At 49.3% G+C, this 23,733-nt stretch overlaps 1 protein-coding gene across 1 annotated transcript in view; it reads right to left on the reverse strand.

Annotated features, from left to right (window-relative positions):
* Nucleotides 1-23,733, reverse strand: part of LOC118089856 (1-phosphatidylinositol 4,5-bisphosphate phosphodiesterase gamma-1) — a 72,570-nt gene that overhangs the window by 18,034 nt on the left and 30,803 nt on the right. The window contains exons 4-19 of the mRNA XM_035124907.3: nt 17,716-17,800; nt 17,126-17,206; nt 16,559-16,593; nt 15,276-15,348; nt 14,262-14,363; nt 13,467-13,585; nt 12,293-12,378; nt 10,362-10,482; nt 9,723-9,891; nt 7,468-7,587; nt 7,255-7,362; nt 5,755-5,942; nt 3,661-3,861; nt 2,522-2,641; nt 771-954; nt 58-135 (exon numbers count right to left, since the gene is read on the reverse strand). Coding sequence (XP_034980798.2) covers nt 58-135; nt 771-954; nt 2,522-2,641; nt 3,661-3,861; nt 5,755-5,942; nt 7,255-7,362; nt 7,468-7,587; nt 9,723-9,891; nt 10,362-10,482; nt 12,293-12,378; nt 13,467-13,585; nt 14,262-14,363; nt 15,276-15,348; nt 16,559-16,593; nt 17,126-17,206; nt 17,716-17,800 — 1,870 coding nt within the window. The remainder of the gene's footprint in view (nt 1-57; nt 136-770; nt 955-2,521; nt 2,642-3,660; nt 3,862-5,754; nt 5,943-7,254; nt 7,363-7,467; nt 7,588-9,722; nt 9,892-10,361; nt 10,483-12,292; nt 12,379-13,466; nt 13,586-14,261; nt 14,364-15,275; nt 15,349-16,558; nt 16,594-17,125; nt 17,207-17,715; nt 17,801-23,733) is intronic.

Genomic DNA, 23,733 nt, shown 5'->3' on the forward strand with positions numbered 1-23,733 from the left:
GAATTAGAAACAAACCAAGAGCAGAGAGCATCCCAAGGGCCTTTCTTGCTCACTTACCCTGGCTGTGGGCATCTTGTTGGCTTCCACGTAGAAGTGAGGGGTCCGCACCTCGTACAGAGCTCCGTAGTCCAGCTCCTGCAGGAGAGAGGAGGCAGCACAGAATCACAGAATTGTAGATTTGGAAGAGGACCCAAACAGTCATCTGGTCCAACTCCTCTCTGCTCCCAGATGGCTGCTGCCTCAGCTCCTCCCCCCATTGAGAAGTCACCAAAAGCCCCAGAAATTTCTGTCGGAGCGGCCAGGCAGAAGGGAGCCTCTTTGCCCTGAAGGCACCCAACGGGCAGGCATGGAGAGCTTCTCCCGGGGGGTGTCCTATCGGAGAAAATCCCAGTTGCTGCATGGAAGGAAAACTCAGGAAATTTGGCACACTCCCCTCCTGCCCACCCTGAATATTCCCCGTGTTTTGGGGGGACAGTAGTCAGGAGAAAACAAGAGGGGCACATCCTGCAAAGGAAATCTTCCCCGTGTGGAAATGTGAGCAGCCCTTGGACAAGGGGACCGTTGAGATCTGTTTGTCCCCCAAGGGGCTCCATTAAGGGGATTTCCAGATCTTCTAAAGCACCTTTTGCCCCCAGCCAGGCACCTTTCGGGTGTTTTGGACTACCAACTCCCAAGGGCTGATGGGAGTTGTAGTCCAAAACACCTGAAAGGCACCAGGTTGGGGGCGACGGCTGTCTTAGAGGTTGCAAACCAGGGCAGCGCCCCCTCACCGCTGTGCCCATCTTCTCCAGCGTCTCCTCATTGATCGGGTAGCGCAGCTTCATCTTGCGGTACAGCGGGTGCTTCTCGTAGTAGCTGACCAGGTCGAGGAGGCTCTCGAACTCCGCCGAGCTGCCCAGCATGAAAAGTCGACCCTCCTGCTGGATCCGGCAGTGCTTGATCTTGCCTTCCGCCCTGCAGCCAGAGGAGCCCAGAAAAACAGAGGGGTTGGGATGGTTCCACAACCCACAGAGCTCAGGGTGGGAAACAGCAGGTTTCAAATGCAGAGGAAGGCAGGTGAGCATCAAAATACAGAGAAGGTTCTAAACAGGAGTAGCTCAGCAGTCAGGCTACTAAACTCTGCATGGGGTGTGTTTGAAGCAATTTCTGGCGACCGTCTGTCTGAAAAGGGGCAGTGGGGTATCACAGAATCACAGAGTTGGAAGGGGACCCAAGGGCCATCTAGTCCAACCCCCCTGCAATGCAGGGATCTCAACAAGATCAGTGTCTGGAGTGGAGATGGAAAAGGACTTCCTTTTGCGGGAGGGGATTTCTTTCCACAAACATTAGACACCCCACTTGGTCCTGCAGCACTCTTCGGACACTATCCCTACATTTCCAGGCCGATCTTCACTTGCTGCTGGCGTCCGTCTGTCTCGAGAGACGATGGAGTGCGCCTCCGGGGGGTGAAGTCAAACCGCTGGAGAATCACAGCGCCTGCTGTGGCTGCAGAGACCAGTAACTCGTAAATGCTGCTTCCTGCATTGTTTCTGCAGCATTAGCAGCCTGGAAGTGAGCTCCCCGGGGCGCAAGCCTGGGCAGTGTGCATGGAGGTCCTGGGCTGCCCCGACGACAAGACCCCCTCTTGGTCCAAAGGAAAGCAGAGCAAGATGTTTGGCACCAATCTTGGCTGCAGGAGTTGCCGGAAGGAGGAGGCGTACAGGGCGCCATCCAAAAATAAATAAATCAATGAGCGAGTTTCTTCACTGGAAATAAACAGGTTGCTCTTCGCACCTTGTTAACAAAACCTGTTTACACGAGGGGCAGAAGGGGGCTCGTCCACCTGGGAAGGGGGCCCATCTAGGAAAGGGAAACCTCTGAACCCTAAACCTCTGCTGCCTTGCGGCTACGCTCATTCGGGAGTAAACCCCGAAGAAAAATTCGTACCCGCTGCTTTGCGGGACACCTTTGGGAGAAGAAAAAGCTGAAGAGTAAACGCAATCTTAATTAAAATAGTTCACACCAAACTACAAAGGACTAACCCGCTTGTTATACAAACTCAGAGGCTGTTAAAAATGAATGAAGGGTCAACATCGGAAATGTTTCCTGGGACTATTTGACTAATTAAGGAATGCAGTACAATATTAGATCATCACTTCCTGAACTTCAGAGCATGGGAAGTCACCCAAAAAAGATATGCAATTTGGCATTGAGTATTCAGCTTTTTCGATTGTATGATAATTTGGAATGTTTTAATGTGGTTTGTATTGGATTGTTAAAATGGAAAATTTAATAAATATCATTAAAAAAAGAAGAAGAGTAAACGCAATCTTCAAAGCCAGGAGTTAACCAAGCTTATATTGCAGTCCAGTACGAATTTTGTGGATTGCTTATCCCTTTCCCTGCGACTTTAGCCTCAGTGGCTCCCAGACCCAAAACATAACACCATGCACACGCAGAGACACACATGCGCACTTTCTCCTGCAGGTTTATGCGCGTGCGTTCCCCCCTCTCGCTGCATCCAGGGGACGGAGAGGCTCACCGGAAGGAGATGGCGTAGGAGTTGGGCTCGCTGCGCTTGCGCACCAGGAAGGCTCCATCCCGCGGGACCCTCATCAGCATGTGTTCCGCCTGCAGGCGGGTGAGGTTGGCATGGTACCACCTGGCGGAGAGAGAAGATGCAGCTCCATCAGGACAGCCTCCGCCAGGTGTGCGCCTGATCGGTTGCTCTGGGAGGCAGGTGAAGAAAGGGGGCTGGGGGGCAGTCCTGAGCTGGGTCCCCCTTTGCTCCCCTTTCGGAACACCCCCAAATTTAAAAGGAGGAGGAGACGGAACCCAGGCTTCTCTGGAAGTAAAGATTTTCACTCGTTTTTAATTTCCATACTGCTTTATCTTGTTCAGAAAATATTTTTTTTTGGGGGGGGGGGTTGCCTTCCAGGTCTGTTAGCCGAGATGCATGGAGCCTGGCTATCACTACACCAGGGGTCAGCAAACTTTTTCAGCAGGGGGAAGAAAAAGAAATGAACGAATTCCTATGCCCCACAAATAACCCAGAGATGCATTTTAAATAAAAAGACACATTCTGCTCATGTAAAAACAGGCTGATTCCTGGACTGTCCGTGGGCCGGATTGAGAAGGCGATTGGGCCGCATCCAGCCCCCGGGCCTTAGGTTGCCTACCCATGCACTACACAGTGGTGCAAGTCATGCTCTCTGCACATGCTCATTGGTACACAGGACTTATACCGACTGTTGGCCCATCTACCTCAGTTTCGCCAACACTGGTTGGCAGCAGCCCTCTAGAATTTCAGGCAGATGCCAGCAGGGACTGAACTCGCAACCTCCTGCTTGCAAGGCAAGACTCTCTTCCGCTGAGCTATGGGCTGACTTTTGAAACTGGAAATCAGTTCAGAGGCCCCTCTCTCACGGACCATGCGCCTCTAAGGACGTCACCAACTCAAGGGTCGGGCCCCCGTGCAATGGGGCTCCCCCAACACCTGTAGGGCTCCCAGTTCAGCACCCGCTTGTTGGTGGCGTTTGCACCCAGGGTGCTCCCCTGCCCTGCATCCACCTATAAAACCTTCACCCAAGGCCCACAGCAAATTCTGCCCAATCAGGGCTGTTGACGTGTGTCTCCGGGGTTAGAGGAGAGGAAGAGGGAAGAAGGGATGGGGCTTCTCACTCCTTGCTCTCGTGGGCGTTGGGTTGCGGCACGGGGTCCGTCAGGCGCATCTCGAACTCGTTGCAGCGCAGGGGCACCTCGCGGTAGTGGCAGATGAGGCTGTAGAGGCTGTCGAAGACCAGGTTGTCCGTCAAGTAGAACTTCGTGGCGCCGGCTTCCTGCCGGGAGTGAATGCGGCAATGCTGAACACGGCCGGAACGCCTGCGGAAGGAAGGGCGAGAGGAGGGGCCAGAAATTATTTACACGGTGCAAAGTTAAAGTATGGAACTCTCTTCCACAGGAAGCAGTGATGGCCACCAACCTAAATTGGGATTCTTCATTCATTTTTTTTTATTAAATTTGTTAGTGGCTTTAGCTTGTCCTGGGCAATGCAAAACAACTTACAAACAAACAACCAATTTGCCTTTGGCTAATTAAAAATATCTATGGCTTTTTAAACTGTGGGAGGGTGTGGTCATTGTTTTCTTCTCTTATTATGTTATGTATTTTTGTGTTTTTATATTGTAAACCTCCCTGTGATTGTCAAATGGAGGGCAGTATAGAAATGTAATTAACAACCACCAGCATCAAAGAAAGCCCCCCACATACATACATTAAAATAAAGGGTGAACCTAAAGATATGCATTCCGCAAACGGGGAGCCACTGCAGAAAAGGCTCCGTTCTTATGTAGCGACCCTCTGGACCTCTCGTGGAGGAGGCACACATAGAAGGGTCTCAGAAGAGCTCTTCCTCCACAGCTGGAGGCACCGAGGCTACCGAAGACCAGATCCTGGAAACCACTGGAGAGGAGAGCAATGTTGCTCCTAGGTCCTGCTTTCAGCCTTCCCAGATGAATCATCTGGTTGACCTCTGAGAGAATCGGATGCAGGAAAAGATGGGCCACTGGCCTGATCCAGCAAGTGCTCTTCTTATGTTTGTGCTTCTGCAGCTCCAGAGGGTATGACCCAAATCAAGGGCTTGAAGCTCGAAGAAAGAAGATTCTGACTAAACATTAGGAAGAGCTTTCTGACAGTAAGAGCTGTTTGACAGCGGAACAGTCTCCCTTGGGAAGCGGTGGGCTTTCCTTCCTTGGAGGTTTTTAAGCAGAGGTTGGATGGCCACCTGCCCCGGACGCTCTAGCTGAGATTCCTGCATTGCAGGGGGTTGGACTAGATGGCCTTTGGGGGGGCCTTCTACCCCTACCATTCTGATTGTGAAGGACCAGGTGTGCAGCCTGGGGGTCATTTTGGACTCACAGCTGTCCATGGAGGCGCAGGTCAATTCTGTGTCCATGGCAGCTGTCTACCGGCTCCATCTGGTACCCAGGCTGAGACCCTACCTGCCTGCAGACTGTCTCACCAGAGTGGTGCATGCTCTGGTTATCTCCCGCTTGGACTACTGCAATGCGCTCTACGTGACCCAGAAACTACAACAAATCCAGAATGCAGCAGCTAGACTGGTGACTGGGAGCGGCTGCTGCTGGGACCATATAACTTCAGTCTTGAAAGACCTACATTGGCTCCCAGTACATTTCCGAGCACAATTCAAAGTGTTGGTGCTGACCTTGAAAGCCCTAAACGGCCTCGGTCCTGTATACCTGAAGGAGCGTCTCCACCCCCATCGTTCTGCCCAGACACTGAGGTCCAGCACCGAGGGCCTTCTGGCGGTTCCCTCACTGCGAGAAGCAAAGTTACAGGGAACCAGGCAGAGGGCCTTCTCGGTGGTGGCACCCACCCTGTGAAACACCCTCCCATCAGATGTCAAGGAAATAAACAACTATCCGACTTTTAGAAAACATTTGAAGGCAGCCCTCTTTAGGGAAGTTTTTTAATGTTTGATGTTTTATCATGTTTTTAATATTCTGTTGGGAGCTGCCCAGAGTGGCTGGCAGAAACCAGCCAGATTTGGGGTGTATGTGTATAAATTAAAAATTATTATTATTATTATTATTAGCCTTTCGTTTGGGCCATTCCTTTTCAAGGTGTCTGGCCAGATTAAGCATCCTCGCACGTCGTAGAACAGGAGCGAAGGACTCTCAAGGTGGAGGGCTCCAAGCTCATGCTTCGCACCCTGGCAGGGGTTGGGGATGAGCTCTTCCTCGCGACACGACCTACCAGAAGGAGAGGGTATAGTCGCCCACAAAGGTCTCGCTCTCCCGCACCAGAAAAGTGCCGTCTTTCCCGCCCGTCTCGGTGCAATACTCGTGGAGCAGCTTCTCGGCGATCTGCCGCCCGTCGCGTCCCCCGCCCAGCTTGCCGTGGAACCATTTCTCGCTGAAGTGCAGCTCGTTGTTGTTCAGCTCCTAAAAAAGCCCAAAGGCAGCGGGAGAGGGGAAAGGAAAGTCAAGGGGAGGTGGTGGGAGGGGGGTTCAGTGGCAAAGGGGCAGGAGGGGGTGGGAGAATGGGAAGCAAGAAGCAGCCACAGCAGGTTTAATATCCTCATGCCCTTTCCAGACTTTGCTGAAGCATCTTCAGGGGGGAAAGGCACGCATATCAACAAACATTGGGGGTGCGGGCAGGAGAGTTTGTGTCACCCGTATGAAACAGGAGCTGACTGTGACTGTCAGAATAAAAACCTAAGAAGAGTCCTACCTACAGCTGGATGATGATAATTATTAATTATTATTATTATTATTTTATTAATACCCCGCCCATCTGGATGGGTTGCCCCAAGCTCAGGCTCACTAGAACTCCTGGGCAACAAAGCTGAACGTTGGAAGGTTCAGGACACATAGAAATGCATAAACTGTTAGGACTTTAAACCTAAGACGCTGGCAAATTAGCAAGGTCATGTGATTTAAGTTGTTAAGTCGTTAAGTTGTTAAGATGCTCAGTATATATAGAGAGCATTTGTTTTGTTTGCCTGTGGGGTGTGGAGCAGTCATGTCTGAAAGCTCTGGAGGTGTTTCTGTTATTTTTCTGCAATAAAGCTGTCTTCGAAAGTTGGGCTTCCGTGGGTCGTTTCTGCTGCAAAGCTACAAGGTTTTTACCACAACAAGAATCCAGCCGCTGTGCTTAATGCTCTGCAAAGAGAACTGCTTCTGGTCTGCGCAGCGCAAGCGTTTTACTGGACCAGTACAGGAAAACCTCTTATAAACTGTGGAACTCCCTGCCACAGTTAAAATGGGAGTGCCCCACTGCCTTCTTCACAGCCAAGTGCCTCCGCAACACTCCAGAAACTTATTTAGAATTATAAGATTAGTAATATTTAATAAAGGATCTGGAAGTATAAGGAGGTTGCAGAAGTAAGTTAGATTAATGTAATATGTGTTAAGATTTAGATATACGATAGGATGTTATTTTGCTCTTAAGACTAAAATTATATTATGAGGTTTTGAAAATTTTTGATAGAAAGGGGATTAAGAGCAATATTTAGAATAGATAATTAAGAAATAGAATGTTATTAAGATTTAGAAAGTGCTAAGTAAGTGATATATAGAAACGTAAAAGGGAGGGAAAGTTGACAAAGATATGGAATATAAGATTGAATGGTGTATTTTTATGTTTTTATTTTCGTTGTTTATGTTGGTTGTATATGTTATGTTAGTTGTTTTTTATGTTTTGTTATCATGAAAAATTAATAAATATATATAAAAAACCACTCCAGAAACGCACCTCCTTCTGCTCCATCTCCTCCTCGTCATCGTTGGACTGGTAGCGGGAGGTCTCCTCGGAGTAATAGATCTTGTTGCTGGTCAGAACAAAGTAGTGCGGGCTCCACGTCTGCCAAAAGGGAGGGGGAAAGAGTGTCAGAGCCATGGAGGGGGGTGGGGGGTGGGACACAGGGCGAGGGAGCCGCTGAGCTGTGGGGAAAAGCAAGAGCCTCACATGGTCAATGGGGTCCTCGAGATAAAGGATGCCGTTCTTGAGGGAGTTGCTGATGTCGTTCTCGGAGTAGCTGGCCAAGGAGACCTCCTCGTAGAGGTTCCCTTCGGCCAACTTCTTGTGCTGGAAGAAAAGGACAGAATCACAGAATTGTAGAGTTGGAAGGGATCCCTGAGGATCATCTAGTCCAACCCCTTGCAATTGCAGGAATCTTTTGCCCAAGGTGGTGCTTGAACCCGCAACCCTGAGATTAAGAATCTCAGGTTCTGCCAGCTGAATTATTACTAGACTGGCCTTCACCAACTTGATGCCTTCCAGATGTTTTAGGGTTCCAGATGTTGGCTGGGGCTGAGGGCAGCTCTAGTCCAAAACAGATGGAGGGCACCAGGTTGGCAAAGGCTGGCCTGGATATTCAAAAGGATGCCAGAGGGAGAGGGAGAAGAGCAAGACGCAAATCTTAGGCTAACCTCCTGTGCATCTTTGCTGTGCTGTGAAGATGCCACCCAGAGATTCTTGGAGGAAGGGAAAATGGCAAGCGCAAGGAATGGTTTTTTTTAAAAAAGAAATTGGCTCCTCGTACTGTGTGGGAGAAGGGCTGGTCTGCCATGAACCACAAGCAGCAGGTACATGGTTTAGTTGCTAGCAAGGAACATGAGGGTCTTAGATGCATAACGTATTATTGGGGCTCATCAACCTAGGAGAAGGATTATGTATTATTGGGGTTCAACAATGTAGGAGGAGAAGTCTGATCCTAAACCTCTGCTAGCTTGTGGGATACGTTCAGGAGAAGAAAAGGCTAAGGTGTAAACCAGGGGTTCCCCAAACTAAGGCCCGGGGGCCGGATGCGGCCCAATTGCCTTCTCAATGCGGTCTGCGAACAGTCCGGGAATGAGCATGTTTTTACATGAGTAGAATGTGTCCTTTTATTTAAAATGCATCTCTGGGTTATTTGTGGGGCCTGCCTGGTGTTTTTACATAGAATCATAGAATCATAGAGTTGGAAGAGACCACAAGGGCCATCCAGTCCAACCCCCTGCCAAGCAGGAAACACCATCAAAGCATTCCTGACAGATGGCTGTCAAGCCTCTGCTTAAAGACCTCCAAAGAAGGAGACTCCACCACACTCCTTGGTAGCAAATTCCACTGCCGAACAGCTCTTACTGTCAGGAAGTTCTTCCTAATGTTTAGGTGGAATCTTCTTTCTTGAAGTTTGAATCCATTGCTCCGTGTCCGCTTCTCTGGAGCAGCAGAAAACAACCTTTCTCCCTCCTCCATATGACATCCTTCCATACATTTGAACATGGCTATCATATCACCCCTTATGTGTCCTTTTATTTAAAATGCATCTCTGGGTTATTTGTGGGGCATAGGAATTTGTTCATATTTCCCCCCCAAATATAGCCCCACAAGGTCTGAGGGACAGTGGACCGGCCCCCTGCTGAAAACGTTTGCTGACCCCTGGTGTAAACCCTACACAAATCTGGAGTGAAGTCCCTAAGACGGTTGAATGGCGCCTTGTATGTCTCCTTCCGACAGCCCCAACAGACAAGCTGGTGCCAAACATCTTGCCAGGCTGAGGGAGGGTCTTGACATCTGGACACCCCAGGACCTCCTCCAGACACATTGCCCAGGCTTGCACCCCAGGGAGGGCACATAGGTGCTGGGAACCCAGTGGTGTGACTTCACCCCTGAACGCGCACGGGTGCCACAAAGGAGAAGAGGAAACTTAGGTCACAAACAAGGTGCAACATGGCCTGAACGCTGTGCAATGTCATTTAATTTGTGGGGGACGTCAGGGGACCGGGAGGAAAGAGAGAACACAAGGCATTTCTTCAGTGCCATCTTAAGCGCCCCTGGCGCCGTGGTGCGTCGGATCCTTCCGGCGCCTTCCCGCCGTGTTTCCCAGCGCGGTGGGCAGGTGGGCACCACGCACTGTGCGGCTGCCACAGGCGCAGCTGCGCGGCGGGCGGGCAGGCAGGCAGGCGCAGCTGCCGCCGGCGCAGCTGTGCGGCGGACCGGCCGGCCAGCGGGTGGGCACAGCTCACGGTGCCCTCCTGGCGGGTCGGCACCATGGTGCCCAGCGCCAACCAGCCTGCACGTACGGCCGGCCCTGCATTTCTTCAAGAAGGGCCGTAGGTGAGGGCAGAACATCTGCCTTGCATGCAGAGAGAGAGAGTGTGTGTCAGTGTAGACAAGTGTGAGCTATAGATGAACTAAAGGTTCAGCTCGGAATAAAGGGCAGGTAAGAATCCTGCTACCTTGATGAGGATCTTCTTCTTGAGCTGGGCAGGTGAGGGCAGCTGGTCCGCATTGACGTCCACCGGTTTGGTAAGCAGCATGTCCCCAAAGACCTTCTTGAAGTGCGCAGCCATGTTCCTCTGCTGCACGATGCTGCAGTGGTCCTCGATGGAGAGGATGACGGGGAACCTAGAGAAAAGGCAGGCTGGCCTCACCCAGGTGCACCCCGAGACACCTGCGACTTGCCATCATCGGCACAGCCCTGTCCCCGACCCCCGAGAGGACAGGCCCCTGCCCCAATCCGACAGCCTGAAGCAACGCCAGGTGGTTTCACGGGTTCGTATGCTGAACACACACAACGCAATTGCTCCGATGGCACAGTGCAAGAGGAAAGCCCCTGAGTTTCTGAGACTCCCGTAGTGCTGAGTTTCCACACTCCCGCACAAGCAACACAACACAGGAAGCTTCTCTCGGGATATGCCTTTAGATCAGCGAAAAATACCCTCCGGGGTTTCATCACTGATTCCAATTTCCCCCGAGCTCCCGGGAAATAGTTTTGCACAAGCAATTTTTCCCAGAGTCACGGGGAGCAGGCACCAAACACTCTTAGGAAAGAGAAGGCAGAGTAAAGGGCTGAGAGGAGGGGGAGCATCACTTACTCGGAGGTGACGAAAGCGTGTTCCTTGATGGTGTGCAGCACGTCCAAGAATTTGATTTTGGAGGTGAGTGTGTGGCCGTGGTAGATGATTGGCAAGTCATCCGGACCATCCCAACAGTCCACTGTGGGTGAAGAGGGTTTGGTACTGAATTAGTTATTACCGTATATACTGGCGTATTAGACAGCTTTTGAACCCAGGAAATTTTTTTCAAAAGTTGGGGGCCCGTCTTATACGCCGGGTCCAAGAATCTGCAGTCACCGCATACGGTGGGGGGAGCTCAAAAACGGCCGCATCCCCACTGTATGCAGTGACCATATGAACGCAAAGAAGCGCGCTCGGGAGGGGACTGCTCCCCGCCAGGGAGAATGGCTCCCTCATGGCTTTGTGACCTGGATCAGCGCAGAGATACAGTTTTGTGTATTTCATTGGTGTCAAGCTGCTGCCTCTTCTCTTTTTGTCAGCGCAAAGCAAAGGGATCTCTCCGTCTCTCTCTCCGCTCTCTTTCACTGCTGCTCAGCGTCTTTCGCTGGCTGTGTGAGCCTCCGATGTCTCTGCCCCTCTATCGCTATCCTCTCTATGGTTTCTTTCCCCCCCTTTTGCTCGATGTCTCTGCCTCCCTCTCCCTCTCCCTCTCCCTCCTTTTGATCGATGTCTCTGCTTCTCTATCTCTCCTCTCTCTGGCTTCTTTCCCCCTCTCAATAACTAAGCAAGCAAGCAAACAAACAAACCACCATTTCCCCGGCTGCAGACTTGAGTGCTGGAGAAGACAGCCTCCCCTCCCCTCCCCGCCAAAAAAGGGCTGGAGTACATCCCAAATTCTATATTTTAACTTGAAAAGTAAGGGGTCGTCTTATACGCCCAGTCGCCTTATACGCCAGCATATACAGTAGGTTAATTGCCCTTTTCATTGAGATGGAATTTCTTTTTCATCAACCAGGAAGGTTTTATATCTCTCTATCTTTAACACCAGTGCTTATTAAAAACTGCAAGTGCCCAGTGTCATCTTAAAAGAAGCTTCCCCCTTTCTATGCTTCATGCTCCAGAATTATTATGGATTCTCATCATTGTAGTCCAAAATTTCTGACTGGCATCAGGTTGGAGAAGGTTGGTCTATACTCAGATGCAAAACGTAATCAATTAATTATTTGATTGACTTCCCAATTCACACAACGCATTGGCCAGGATTTCTTCAATCCGGTAACAACCATAATAATGATGTATAGATTGCCCGGCCCTTTGCTACAGGCACACACTCACACAAATGTATGCGCGCACACACACACACACACACACTTAAGGCATCTGTTTGTCTCTCTCCTTTTTTGGGGGGGGGCAAAGAGCAGCAAGGCACATCTGAATCCTGCTGGAATCACTGCCCTTCAATATCAGATATGAGAGAGTGAGCTGAGGTTAGTCAGTGCTTACAGAAAATAACTCTGTGCATGCTCAGGAGAGCTCTCACTTAACAGCCTAACTTCCTAGGCTGTAGCAGCTGTCAGGCCTGGATAAGATATAAATCCCAGTCTGCTTGCTTCTGAGCTACGAGATGGAAAGATAACATGGCACAGAAAGCCACAGACCAGGACTGGTTTGCAAAATCCCTTTTTGCCCACTGGCTGGAAAAGCAAGTGCTACGAGCCACTGGCTAAGATGTCTTGTTTTAATTGACTCTACGCAAGGCACTCTCGGAGTCCATTTGGCCGAAACATGGGGTACAAATGCTCCAACAAATTAAGAACATTAGAGCCTGCAGGATCAGGCCGCCGGCTTGTCGAGTCCAGCATCCTGTTCTTGCAGTGGCCAACCAAGTGCCCGCAATTGGAAACCCACAATCAGGATTCAAGCCCAAGAGCAACCCTCTCAACTTGCGGTTTGCAGCAACTTGCATGCGGAAGCCAAACGGGTCCAAGAACCCCAAAAGTCAGACTCACGTTCTATGCAGCGGCACCCCATCCGGAGGCAGCGCGAATAAGCTTCCAGAGAGGATTCGCTGGAGAACTGGTCCCCTGTGAGATACCTGTATAAGAGGCAGAGACACCTGTGAGAAGCCTAGAAGGGGGGGGCTGGGGTTTCGCTTCCTGCAAGCCTTGTGGCTTGCGAAAGATCCTGAATGCTACGAGTGAGTGATTGAGCGATGCACAGAGCCAGGTGACCCAGACACACAGCAGGAGACAAAACAATCCAGCTGAGATCAAATGGGTGGGATAGTATTGATTGGAAAAGCCCGCCCCTTCCCATCCGGCGATTCCATCCATGGGACGACTTCAACCAAGCATCTCCCTGGATTTGAGGATGTGACAAAAGGCTGCACTGCTAGGGATGATGGGCCCCAGTTCATTCAGCGTGACTTAATTTTGAATGTGATTTAAGCCCAGAGAAGAGGAGATGGACAGGTGACAAGACAGCCCTGTTCAAAAATCTCAAGGGCCGTCACATGGGAGAGGGAGCAAGCTTGTTTTCTGCTGCTCCAGAGGGGAGGACCTGAACAAATGGATTCAAAGGACGAGAAAGGAGATTCCGACTAAACAGCAGGAAGAAATTTCTGAGGATAAGAGATGTTCAGCAGTAGAACGGACTCCCCGTGAAGGTGCTGCACTCTCCTTCATTGGAGGTTTTTCAACAGAGGTTGGATGGCCATAGAATCATAGAATCGTAGAGTTGGAAGAGACCACAAGGGCCATCCAGTCCAACCCCCTGCCGAGCAGGAAACACCATCAAAGCATTCTTGACATATGCCTGTCAAGCCTCTGCTTGAAGACCTCCAAAGAAGGAGACTCCACCACACTCCTTGGTAGCAAAATCCACTGCCGAACAGCTCTTACTGTCAGGAAGTTCTTTCTAATGTTTAGGTGGAATCTTCTAAACATTAGAAAGAACATCCTGACAGTAAGAGCTGTTCGGCAGTGGAATTTGCTTGTTTTCTGCTTGCCATCTGTCAGGGATTTTTTTAAAGCTGCGATTCCTGCATTGCAGGGGGTTGGACTAGATGCCCCTTGGGGGTCCCTTCCAGCTCTACAATTCTGTGATTCTATGGTTCCCTTGTAAGACCCAGGGGCCCTGCCAGCTGTGCCATTGTAGCTGGGTTGGGCCCAGGGAAGCTCTTACGTGTTGTGGGAGGACGAGATCCAGTACTGAGTCAAGGGGTAGTTCATTTCTTCCGGCACCACTCGGTCGAACCTGGAGTCCATGGCCATGTTTTCTTTGGAGAACAGGAACGTCAGGAACTGCAGGGAGCCGAGGGGAGGGAGGAACCAGTTAGAGGTCAGCTAGGGAATGGGATAAGGAAGACTCCCAGAAGTAGGTGAGCACCGCAGGTGTGGTTTGGCTGGAGTCAGGTGCAAGGTCCTCATTTACATGGGGTCCTTCTTTCCACTAATAATTAATTAATTAAAGGTAAAGGGATCCCTGACCATTAGGTCTAGTCGTGACCGACTCTGGGGTTGCGCACTCATCTCGCATTATTGGCCGAGAGAGCCGGCGTATAGCTTCCAGGTCATGTGGCCAGCATGACAAAGTCGCTTCTGGTAAACCAGAGCAGCACATGGAAACGCCGTTTACCTTCCCGCTGTAGGTTAAGGGGGGGGAGGGGAATGTTTGCCAAGTCTCCCTGCAATCCCCTGTGCCATCTTCCTCCTAGTCCCACAACCCTTTACAGGGGCACAGAGGGTTGCAAGGAGAAGAGCAGATCAATTAAAGTTGTTCCTCCTTCCATGGGGTTCTCCTGTCAGCTCATGGAAGCTCAATGCCTTGGAGTTAATTGGAAGACACTGAAGTGCGCTTTCTGTGGTTGGCGTCCACAGAATGGAAGCTGGCAGGGCGTGCTCTATGGTGAGCTGACTTCTGGTGCCCCACAGGGTGAGGAGGGGAGGAGAAGGTGCCCAGGGGGCCGGTGCCACCCACCTCGTCCAGCTGGAAGAAGGGCTCCGCCATGTCGCTGAAGGGATCCCGGAGGTAGTTGCACATGAACTCCCGGACTTTGGCAATGTCACTCGCCCACAGCTCCTGGAGGGAAAGGTAAGGAGGGGAGCGTTGTAAGGAACAAGCACTTCTTTCATGCAAAAAGTCCGTAAGAAATTAACAAATGTTCAGTAATGATTTTGGCGTGAAAGAGAAAACGAACTTGTAAAACCTGGATCTGAAGATTGAAAAATATACTAGTTTATAGAAGATGGAATGGTTGGGGCTGTTACCTGGCTGCAGAACAGAGAGCTGGAAAAGACAGCCTTTTATCTTTATTTATCTTTATTTAATCTTTTTTTCCTCTTCTCTCTCTTTCTCCTCTTTGGTGCTCTCTCTCTCTCTCTTTAGCTATTTCTTTCTCTCCTTTCTGCCCTTGCTCTTTCTTATATTAAGTAGCTGCTTAATTTCAGTATATTATAAAAAAGATACTTTGCAATGGGTATGTACTGCATTTCTGTACGTCTTTGAATAAATGTCAATAAATAACTATAAAAAATAATAACTAAAAAGGTAAGTAAGAACTGCATCAGAGCTCAGCAGAGGGACAGACTGACTCTGGGTTAAATCTCTCCAGGCTGAAAACAAATCCTTGTGATGGCTTTAACTGGAGAAATCCAACCTTCGTTGCAAGGCAACAGAGAGGACCCAACTGGCAGAGCACAGCCTTCTCCAAGCAGGTGCCACTCCAGCTGTTTTGGACTATATTTCCCATCAACTCCAGCCAGCATCGCCATGATGTTAGCTGCTTTCACACTGCGAGAGCACAAGGCGGTTGGCTGATTTACTGCTCCCTGCAAAAAGGTCTCCAACTGGCTGTCAGTTACCAAGGAAAGCCGGTTAATCGGTTACTTTCATGGGACAAGCGGATCTTTCTCTGGCGTGCTACTCTGAGCAGGAGAGGCTCTCCCAGGCCCAACCTTCCTCCGCAGAATTAACTGAACGCTTTGCAAATACCTTCTGGTCATATTGCAGGAACTTCTGGAAGTCGTACAGCATGATCTGGCAGAGTTCTGGCCGGTCCACGTTGCTAGGGAAAGTGTCGGAGAGAGAAAGAGAGTGGCCACAAAAATCCACCTGGCGATGCCCCATAAACCCAGCCACAAAAAAACCAAAAACCCATGCACAGGACATTTTGTGAAGTGTGTGCCTGTTCCAAAGGTGAGAAAACTAGAGCAGAGGGACCCAGGCATTAGCTGTCCAGGACATTATATCCAGTTCGTTTGGCCTGACTTTGAATCAAAAAATCATAGAGTTGGAAGAGACCACAAGGGCCATCCAGTCCAACTCCCTGCCAAGCAGGAAACACCATCAAAGCATTCTTGACATATGGCTGTCAAGCCTCTGCTTAAAGACCTCCAAAGTAGGAGACTCCACCACATGGAACCCATGCCTTTATCTTAAATGGCTTTCCAGAAAATTAGACAAATCCCTTGAGGTTACTCTTGCTCATATATAGAACCTCCTTGTGCAGAAGCAGTATACCACCAAATACCGGTTACTGGGACTCACAAGGAGAGTGCTGCTGTTGCACTTATGTTTCTGGGTTAACCACTTTGGGAAAGTAGATCCTAGGCTGGAAGGACTAATAATAATAATAATAATAATAATAATAATAATAATAAATTTTTATTTATACCCCGCCCTTGCCAGTTTAAAAACTGGGCTCAGGGCGGCTAATATCAAATATACAACATTGATTAAAATGTGACATAAAAACAACATAAAATACAACATAAAATGCAGCATCAATATCAATAAAATTGAAACATTCAGGGGTCATGGGGGGGGGGGGAACCCAGTCAGTAGACATCGAATGATCACTCAGGGCTAACTGGCCAAATTGGTCCTCCTACGGCCAGCAAGGAGACCAAGGAAGAATTTAAATGTGGCGTCCCAGAAAGGGACTGCCCTTGGTTTTATCCAGATCTTGTGTTTCAAAGAAGTTTTCATCATCTTTCCAGCTTCTTTCTAACAGCCTTCTCCAACCTGGTGCCCTCCAGAAGTTTGGGGGTGTTTTACCAGCCCCAGGCAGCATGGACCTACGATGCTGCGTTTTGATGGGAGTTGTAGTCCAGAAAATCTGGCGGGCACCAGGCTGGCGGGAGGGGAGGCAGATCATCAAACCTGCCAACCCCCTTCCTGATCTGTGCTTCTCTTTTCGTTTCAACGAACACATGGAGACTTAGGCCAAGAGACAGGAAGTGAGCGATCTCGGCCTCGGGGAGCTTCCTACTTACCGCAAGGGGAAGGACAACTCCAGCTGCTCAATTATCTGAAACGCAAAGAAGCGACACAGCCATCAGCAACGCAATCAGGACACAGGCAAGGCTGCAAACGTTTGTACGTTTTATTTTTTTGCCATTTCAAATTCAGACAATGCATAAAAAGAGGACAGGGTGGCAAACTTTAACCAAGACCGAGGACCAACGGTTGGTTAACGCTTTAAGGACAGATTTTTAAGCAGCATCCCAGTTAACGGCAAACCATCACCAGAGGTGTGAAAGGGAGATGTTTTGGCCAAGTAGTTTTGCATGAGCGAAGGAATACGGAGCTGAACAAAGAAAACGATATGCATACCAGCCACATATGAGGCTGAGGGTGCTATGAGGAGTTTAGGGGGAAGGGAGCCTTTATTATTATTATTATTAGGCTGGTTTTCTAAGAAGTGTGAGAAAACCCTGCAACTATCACAATAAAAGGAACCGCCCCCCAAAAGAACTTTTACTCTCTTTTTTAAAGCTGGTCAATAAAAACTCTACAGCAACTCAACAGAACTAAAAACAGCGTGCCGTAAATGTCCTTACCGATTTCTGCGCATCAAACATCAGGTTTTTATAGAAGTGTGTGAAGTGGCTGAAGGTGATTTCATTCCGGACTTCGACCTCCTGTGTGGGCAGAGGACAAAAAGGGAAAGGGTTAATGAGACTTGCTTTGACTCTGCTCGGATCAGCCCCCCCCCCCGCCCCCAGTCCTTGCATCTCAGGTAATGTAATCCTGGAGCCTTTTAGGTTGGCTAAATGCACAGAGTCAGCCTGGAAGGAGTGGGACCCTATGTTACTGGCCCCGATCCCAACACTGTTGAGTGCTGCCTGCCTTGCATGCCCAGTGCAATTGCTTTTTACCAAAGTTTTGTGTTCCCTTTTTGCTCTCCTTATTTAAACCAGACTTCCATTTTCAGAAGGAAGCCTTCTTCTGCCTAAAAGCTTCATTGACTCGGCTCATTAGGCATGCTGGCATCCTCTTGACCTTTCCAGATTTTAGCTGAGCTCCTGTCATTGTGGTTTGGAATATCCCCAAGCAGACCTGACTTTCTCCATCAGTTTCCTTTTTAGCAGACCCCCCCTCATTGCCGAGACCAGCGTGAGAAGGAAAAAGAGGAGAGGGTTTTCCTTACCAGAAGCTTGTCCCGGAGGAATCTCATGTTTGGCACGCGGTAGTTGACCTGGGGCAACATGGCCTTCAGATCCTTGGGGGTGATGCTGCAACACAGAGAGAGGAACATGGAGTCAGGGGTCTCCACTGTGTGTGAGACAGACACAGAGAACAAAGCTGAAGGAGCGTCTCCACCTCCATCATTCTGCCCGGACACTGAGGTCCAGCACCGAGGGCCTTCTGGCAGTTCCCTCGTTGCGAGAAGCCAAGTTGCAGGGAACTAGGCAGAGGGCCTTCTCGGTGGTGGCGCCTGCCCTGTGGAACGCCCTCCCAACAGATGTCGAGGAGGAAAACAACTACCAGACTTTTAGAAGACATCTGAAGGCAGCCCTGTTCAGGGAGGCTTTTCATGTTTAATAGATTACTGTGTTTTATTTTTCTGTTGAAAGCCGCCCAGAGTGGCTGGGGAAGCCCAGCCAGATGGGCGGGGTATAAATAATAAATTATTATTATTATAAAGTCCCCCCCTCTTCTCTGGACCAGCCAGGATCTACTCACCCTTGAACTGCTTGGTTGGCAGGAGCAGGACTGAGCGACAGGAGCTCACCCCGTCGCGGGGATTTGAACCGCCGACCTTCTGATTGGCAAGCCCTAGGCTCTGTGGTTTAACCCACAGCGCCACCCGCGTCCGCCTATACTATTCAATATATTCAAATTAACCTATTTGTCGTAATGATTCACACTGTAGCTCATATTTCAAGTCCTACTCGCGCTTTCATCTTGCTATAATAGCTATTTAAATACTCAATAAAAGGTCTCCAGTCCTCTAGGAATTTTTCCTCATTTGGGTCTCTGAACTCTGTTAACTCTTGACAGTTCTACATACTCCATCATTTTCAAAAGCCAATCTTCTCTTGCTGGAAAGTCTCCTTCGTCCTATCTTTGGGCTTACAACATTTGTGCTGCTGTCATTGTAGACATAAATAAGTTAATCAGCTCATCATTATCTATAATTCCTAAAAGAAAAGCTTCAGGTTTCTTGGGAATCATCAACTGAAAAATCTTTTTAATCTCATTAATATATCATTTCCCAATAGCCCTTAGCTGCTGCTGCTTCTTTTCTTGCAAGGCCACCACATAGGAAAGAAAGTTCCTTCTATCATTTTGCACTTCCAACACATACTTGGCTTAGTTTTATACACTTTGGCTCATTTGGAGTTAAATACCACTACTGGGTGGCCAGAGATTGCCGGGGTGCTGCAGGTCAATCGCGGAAGTTATAAAAACGATAGCAGTGTTTCTCCTGAGCGATCGCAACGCGCCTTGCCCCCGCCGCTATTAACCTCTGTTGCCTCCTTCCCTGCTTTGAAAGCTGGTTTCCCCTTTGTCGGCATCCGATTGGGGAAAGGAGGGAGGGTTGTGGACTGCTTGGTGATCGATGTTATGCAATCATTCCCCCCCAAAAAAGCTCAACAACTCTGGTCAATGACAATGGGTAGATCACTGCCAGTTTCATTATACTGGGAGTAGATTGCAGTCTCTATAGAGTTGCACATGCTTGCACTAGGGCGACAGCCTGCCAGCAGCTGCTGTGCGGATAGAGGGGAGGCGCTGCGGCTGCCAGAGCACAGCTCCAAGGCTGGCAAGGGCCCACAGCTTTTCCGGAGCGAATTCCGGAAGACCTGCTCCCTACCTTGCTGGTCTTTTTCCACCTGGCCTAGGAGGGCCCGGACTGACTCCAGCTGTTGTTGTTTAGTTGTTTAGTCGTGTCCGACTCTTCGTGACCCCATGGACCAGAGCACGCCAGGCACTCCTGTCTTGCACTGCCTCCCGCAGTTTGGTCAAACTCATGTTCGTAGCTTTGAGAGCACTGTCCAACCATCTCGTCCTCTGTCGTCCCCTTCTCCTTGTGCCCTCCATCTTTCCCAACATCAGGGTCTTTTCTAGGGAGTCTTCTCTTCTCATGAGGTGGCCAAAGTATTGGAGCCTCAGCTTCACGATCTGTCCTTCCAGGGAGCACTCAGGGCTGATTTCCTTCAGAATGGATAGGTTTGATCTTCTCGCAGTCCATGGGACTCTCAAGAGTCTCCTCCAGCACCATAATTCAAAAGCATCAATTCTTCGGCGATCAGCCTTCTTTATGGTCCAGCTCTTCTTTATGGTCCAGCTCTCACTTCCATACATCACTACTGGGAAAACCATAGCTTTAACTATACGGACCTTTGTCGGCAAGGTGATGTCTCTGCTTTTTAAGATGCTGTCTAGGTTTGTCATTGCTTTTCTCCCAAGAAGCAGGCGTCTTTTAATTTCATGACTGCTGTCACCATCTGCAGTGATCAAGGAGCCCAAGAAAGTAAAATCTCTCACTGCCTCCATTTCTTCCCCTTCTATTTGCCAGAAGGTGATGGGACCAGTGGCCACGATCTTGGTTTTTTTGATGCTGAGCTCCAGCTACAAAAAGCTAAATCTGCTGAACGCTATTTTCATGCAAATATCAAGAGAGGCAGCATGAAGGGGATACTAAGTCTTGCAAAGCAAAACAGAGGCCTGCAGCACCAGGGAGCTGCTATTCAAGAAGGGGGAAAGTGAGTGTCTGGTTGGCGGAGAATATTATTCCTTCTGGGGTTAGCGCACCACCATTTTGGGGCTGCACTCTCCCCAGAGATACAGGTCTGGGATCCAGCTGCTCCTCCCTGTCCAACTGGTGATCCCAAGAGCTCCCTCTCCCCTCCCAGCCTCAGCGGATGTGCCGGCTGTGGGATCTCTCCTTGAGGCATGTGATCTAGAAGGATACTGAGAAGCTGGAACGTGTCCAGAAGAGGGCAACCAAAATGGTCAAAGGCCTGGAAACGATGCCTTATGAGGAACGGCTTAGGGAGCTGGGTATGTTTAGCCTGGGGAAGAGAAGGTTAAGGGGTGATATGATAGCCATGTTCAAATATATGAAAGGATGTCATATGGAGGAGGGAGAAATGTTGTTTTCTGCTGTTCCAGAGAAGCGGACATGGAGCAATGGATTCAAACTTCAAGAAAGAAGATTCCACCTAAACATTAGGAAGAACTTCCTGACAGTAAGAGCTGTTCGGCAGTGGAATTTGCTACCAAGGAGTGTGGTGGAGTCTCCTTCTTTGGAGGTCTTTAATCAGAGGCTTGACAGCCATCTGTCAGGAATGCTTTGATGGTGTTTCCTGCTTGGCAGGGGGTTGGACTGGATGGCCCTTGTGGTCTCTTCCAACTCTAGGATTCTATGATTCTATGATTCTATGATCTGGCCCCAAGTAATTCACACGTCAGCCGCTTAGTCACATCCAGGCAAGATTGCTTTTCAACGGCCCGAGACGAGGCTGGCTTTGGAGAGTGGCTTTATAGGAAATGATTCATAAATGAAAATAAATAAATTAGAACATAAATAAATGAGCAGGAATTCTCAGATGTTGCAGCCGCCGTGGAATGTGGATGCCAAGGCTGTTAAGGGTGGTCAGCCGGCGGACATGATGTCAATTTTGAAGCATGAGAAACGCAGGAAGCTCTCTTGGGCAGAGTCAAACCACTGGGGCTCTGCCTAGCCTTGCATTGTCCATGCTGGCCGGGAGGGAGTCTCCAGGGTCTTAGGGAAGGGGAAATTCGCAGCCCTTCCTGGAGATTGAACCTGGAACGTTCTGCAAGCAAATCAGGTGTCTCTGAGCGCTGGACTCGACTTTTGAATCCCTAAATGGCTTGGGTCCAGAGTAACAGAACGACTGAATTCTCCCCCGTGAATCTACCTTATGATCTTTCCCAGCACACAGAATTGTAGGGTTGTAAGAGACCCCCAAGGGTCATCCAGTCCAACCCCATGCAATGCAGCAGGGACAGACTTTGGTCTTTCACATGTCAGCGAGCCCAAAATTTAGCAACCCCCCCCCCATGCTCATTGCCGTTACTCCTTAGCCTTTTCATAGAATCATAAAATTGAAGAGTTGGAAGGGATCTGTAGGATCATCTAGTCCAACCCCATGCAATGAAGGAAAATGCAGCTGTCCCATATGGGGATTGAAGCTCTCGCCTTCTGTTCTGCATCCCCCCCCCTCTGGCTTGGTGCCTAATGTGGGGGAACCAGTTGCATTGCCCTAAATCCGCCTCTGAATGCAGGAATCACAGCTAAATCACATGCCCTTTTCCATGATAGTATCATGGCTCTGGAATAGCCTCCACTTTTGCTTCTGGGATTCCCAGATGTGAGTGGAGACTTCTTGATTTCAGAAATCTTTGCAGGCGTTATCAGTGCCATGCTCTAGCTGACTGAGCTAAGCTTCTCCCAAAGATGTCCAGAAAGGCAGTGGATAACTGATAGCCTTACCCTCCATGAATCTGTCAAACTGACTTTGTTGTTGTTATTTTATTAAGTTAATAATTAATCATAAATAAATACTGTAAATAAGTAAGAATAAAAATGTGCACCCCACTACCGAGACCATTCCGTTGTAACTATCCAACCTCCCAAAATTTCAGCACCTCTTGCGATGGTTTGACCCCTTTCCATTTTGACGGTACAAATTCTACAACCCCCCCCCCCTATCTCCTCAAAATCATTTCTCCTGCATATTCCCCGCCTTCCCTTAATCGCACATGTTAACTTATCATTAATAGCTATATCCCAAACCTCTTTGTACCATCCCTCCATTTTACATTCCGCTTGCCCCTTCCACTTCCTAGCTACAATAATTCGTGCGGCTGTCGAGGAATTTGGGAACGAGTCCTTCATGGCCTGCGGACCTTCCACCCCATCGTAAACTGGTAATAGAGCTACCTCTGGACTTTTGGTCAGATTTCACCCAGTTAAATTGACTTTGGAAGCCCCTCTTCACCAGCTGGAAACCCACAAGGCAGTCCATCACAGGGGGGACCGCAGCCTCGCCCACCTTGGCTGTGATCCTATTAGGCATGGCACTCCCAGGGTCACATCAGGGCTGGCGCTCACCTGCTACTCCCTATCTTGGGCGGCAGGTGGCAGCAGGGTGAAGCCTTGGCTCAACAGCTCCCTCCCTGCAACTCCACCTCTGCTAACTTAAGCCAGCTGCTCTTTGCATTGCAGGCCAGGTTTGCTGGGTGTCGCTTCCCAGGAAGAGGGTGGTTAAAACCCTTCCTGGGTCCCTTCCTCTCCTGCAGCCTGCACAGGCAGATTTGCAGGTGAAAGGCCTGGGTGGGGAGAACGAAACAGGACTGCGGAAACAGCCAAAATGCTAAGCTGGAGATGGTAGAACCCAGTCCCCAGTCATGTGCACACTGGTGTTCCTTCCCCTCTAGGTGCGTCAGATCTCTCGTGCAACCCTCGCGAGGCAGCATGGTGTAATGGTCCGAGCGTCAGACTCGGACCTGGGAGAGCAGGGTTCGAATCCGCCACTCAGCCGGCCACGAAGCTGAGTCAAGTCGCTGCCTCTTGGCCTAGCCTACCTCACAGGGTTGTTGTAGGGGCCATTAAGTTTTTTCCAGCGGAATTCCAGCCCGATCAGCCTGTTTACATGATGTGCATTTATTTAAGCCCAACGTGGAATTTTAGCCGAAACTGCGGATTAAAAAGGGTTGCTGCAATCTCAGAGTTTGCTGAAAATGCTTGTTCTGTGAAGCAGTACTACCAATCTTAAAAAGTATGAAATAACGCAAGATTAGGCGTATTTTTAAATCCAAATTGGATTAAACTGAGGTTGGTGTTTTTTTTAGCTTTTTTTTTTAAAAAAAAATCTACAATGATTAAATTAAGCATTTGCTTAATACTAGACCAGGGGGGACTAAATGGGTGCTTTGATAAAATAATCCAAGTGTAATTACGACAGTTGCGCCTTGGACCAATCCCCCTGGGATTAAAATGAGCAACTGATTAAAAGAATGCAAGCAGGATTAAAGCGAATTCAAAATTAATCCAGTGGGAAATAATAAGAAGGCTGCAAACACCATTCCTCACAAAATAATCTCTGTGGATTACAGTCGGTTCCTGAAGACGGCTAATAACAACTCTGTGCGGCATATACAGCTGAGGGACGGGACAATTCCTTTGGCCCTC

Source organism: Zootoca vivipara, chromosome 8 (assembly GCF_965207765.1).
Source record: "Zootoca vivipara chromosome 8, rZooViv2.hap1.1, whole genome shotgun sequence".
NCBI classification, from domain to species: domain Eukaryota; kingdom Metazoa; phylum Chordata; class Lepidosauria; order Squamata; family Lacertidae; genus Zootoca; species Zootoca vivipara.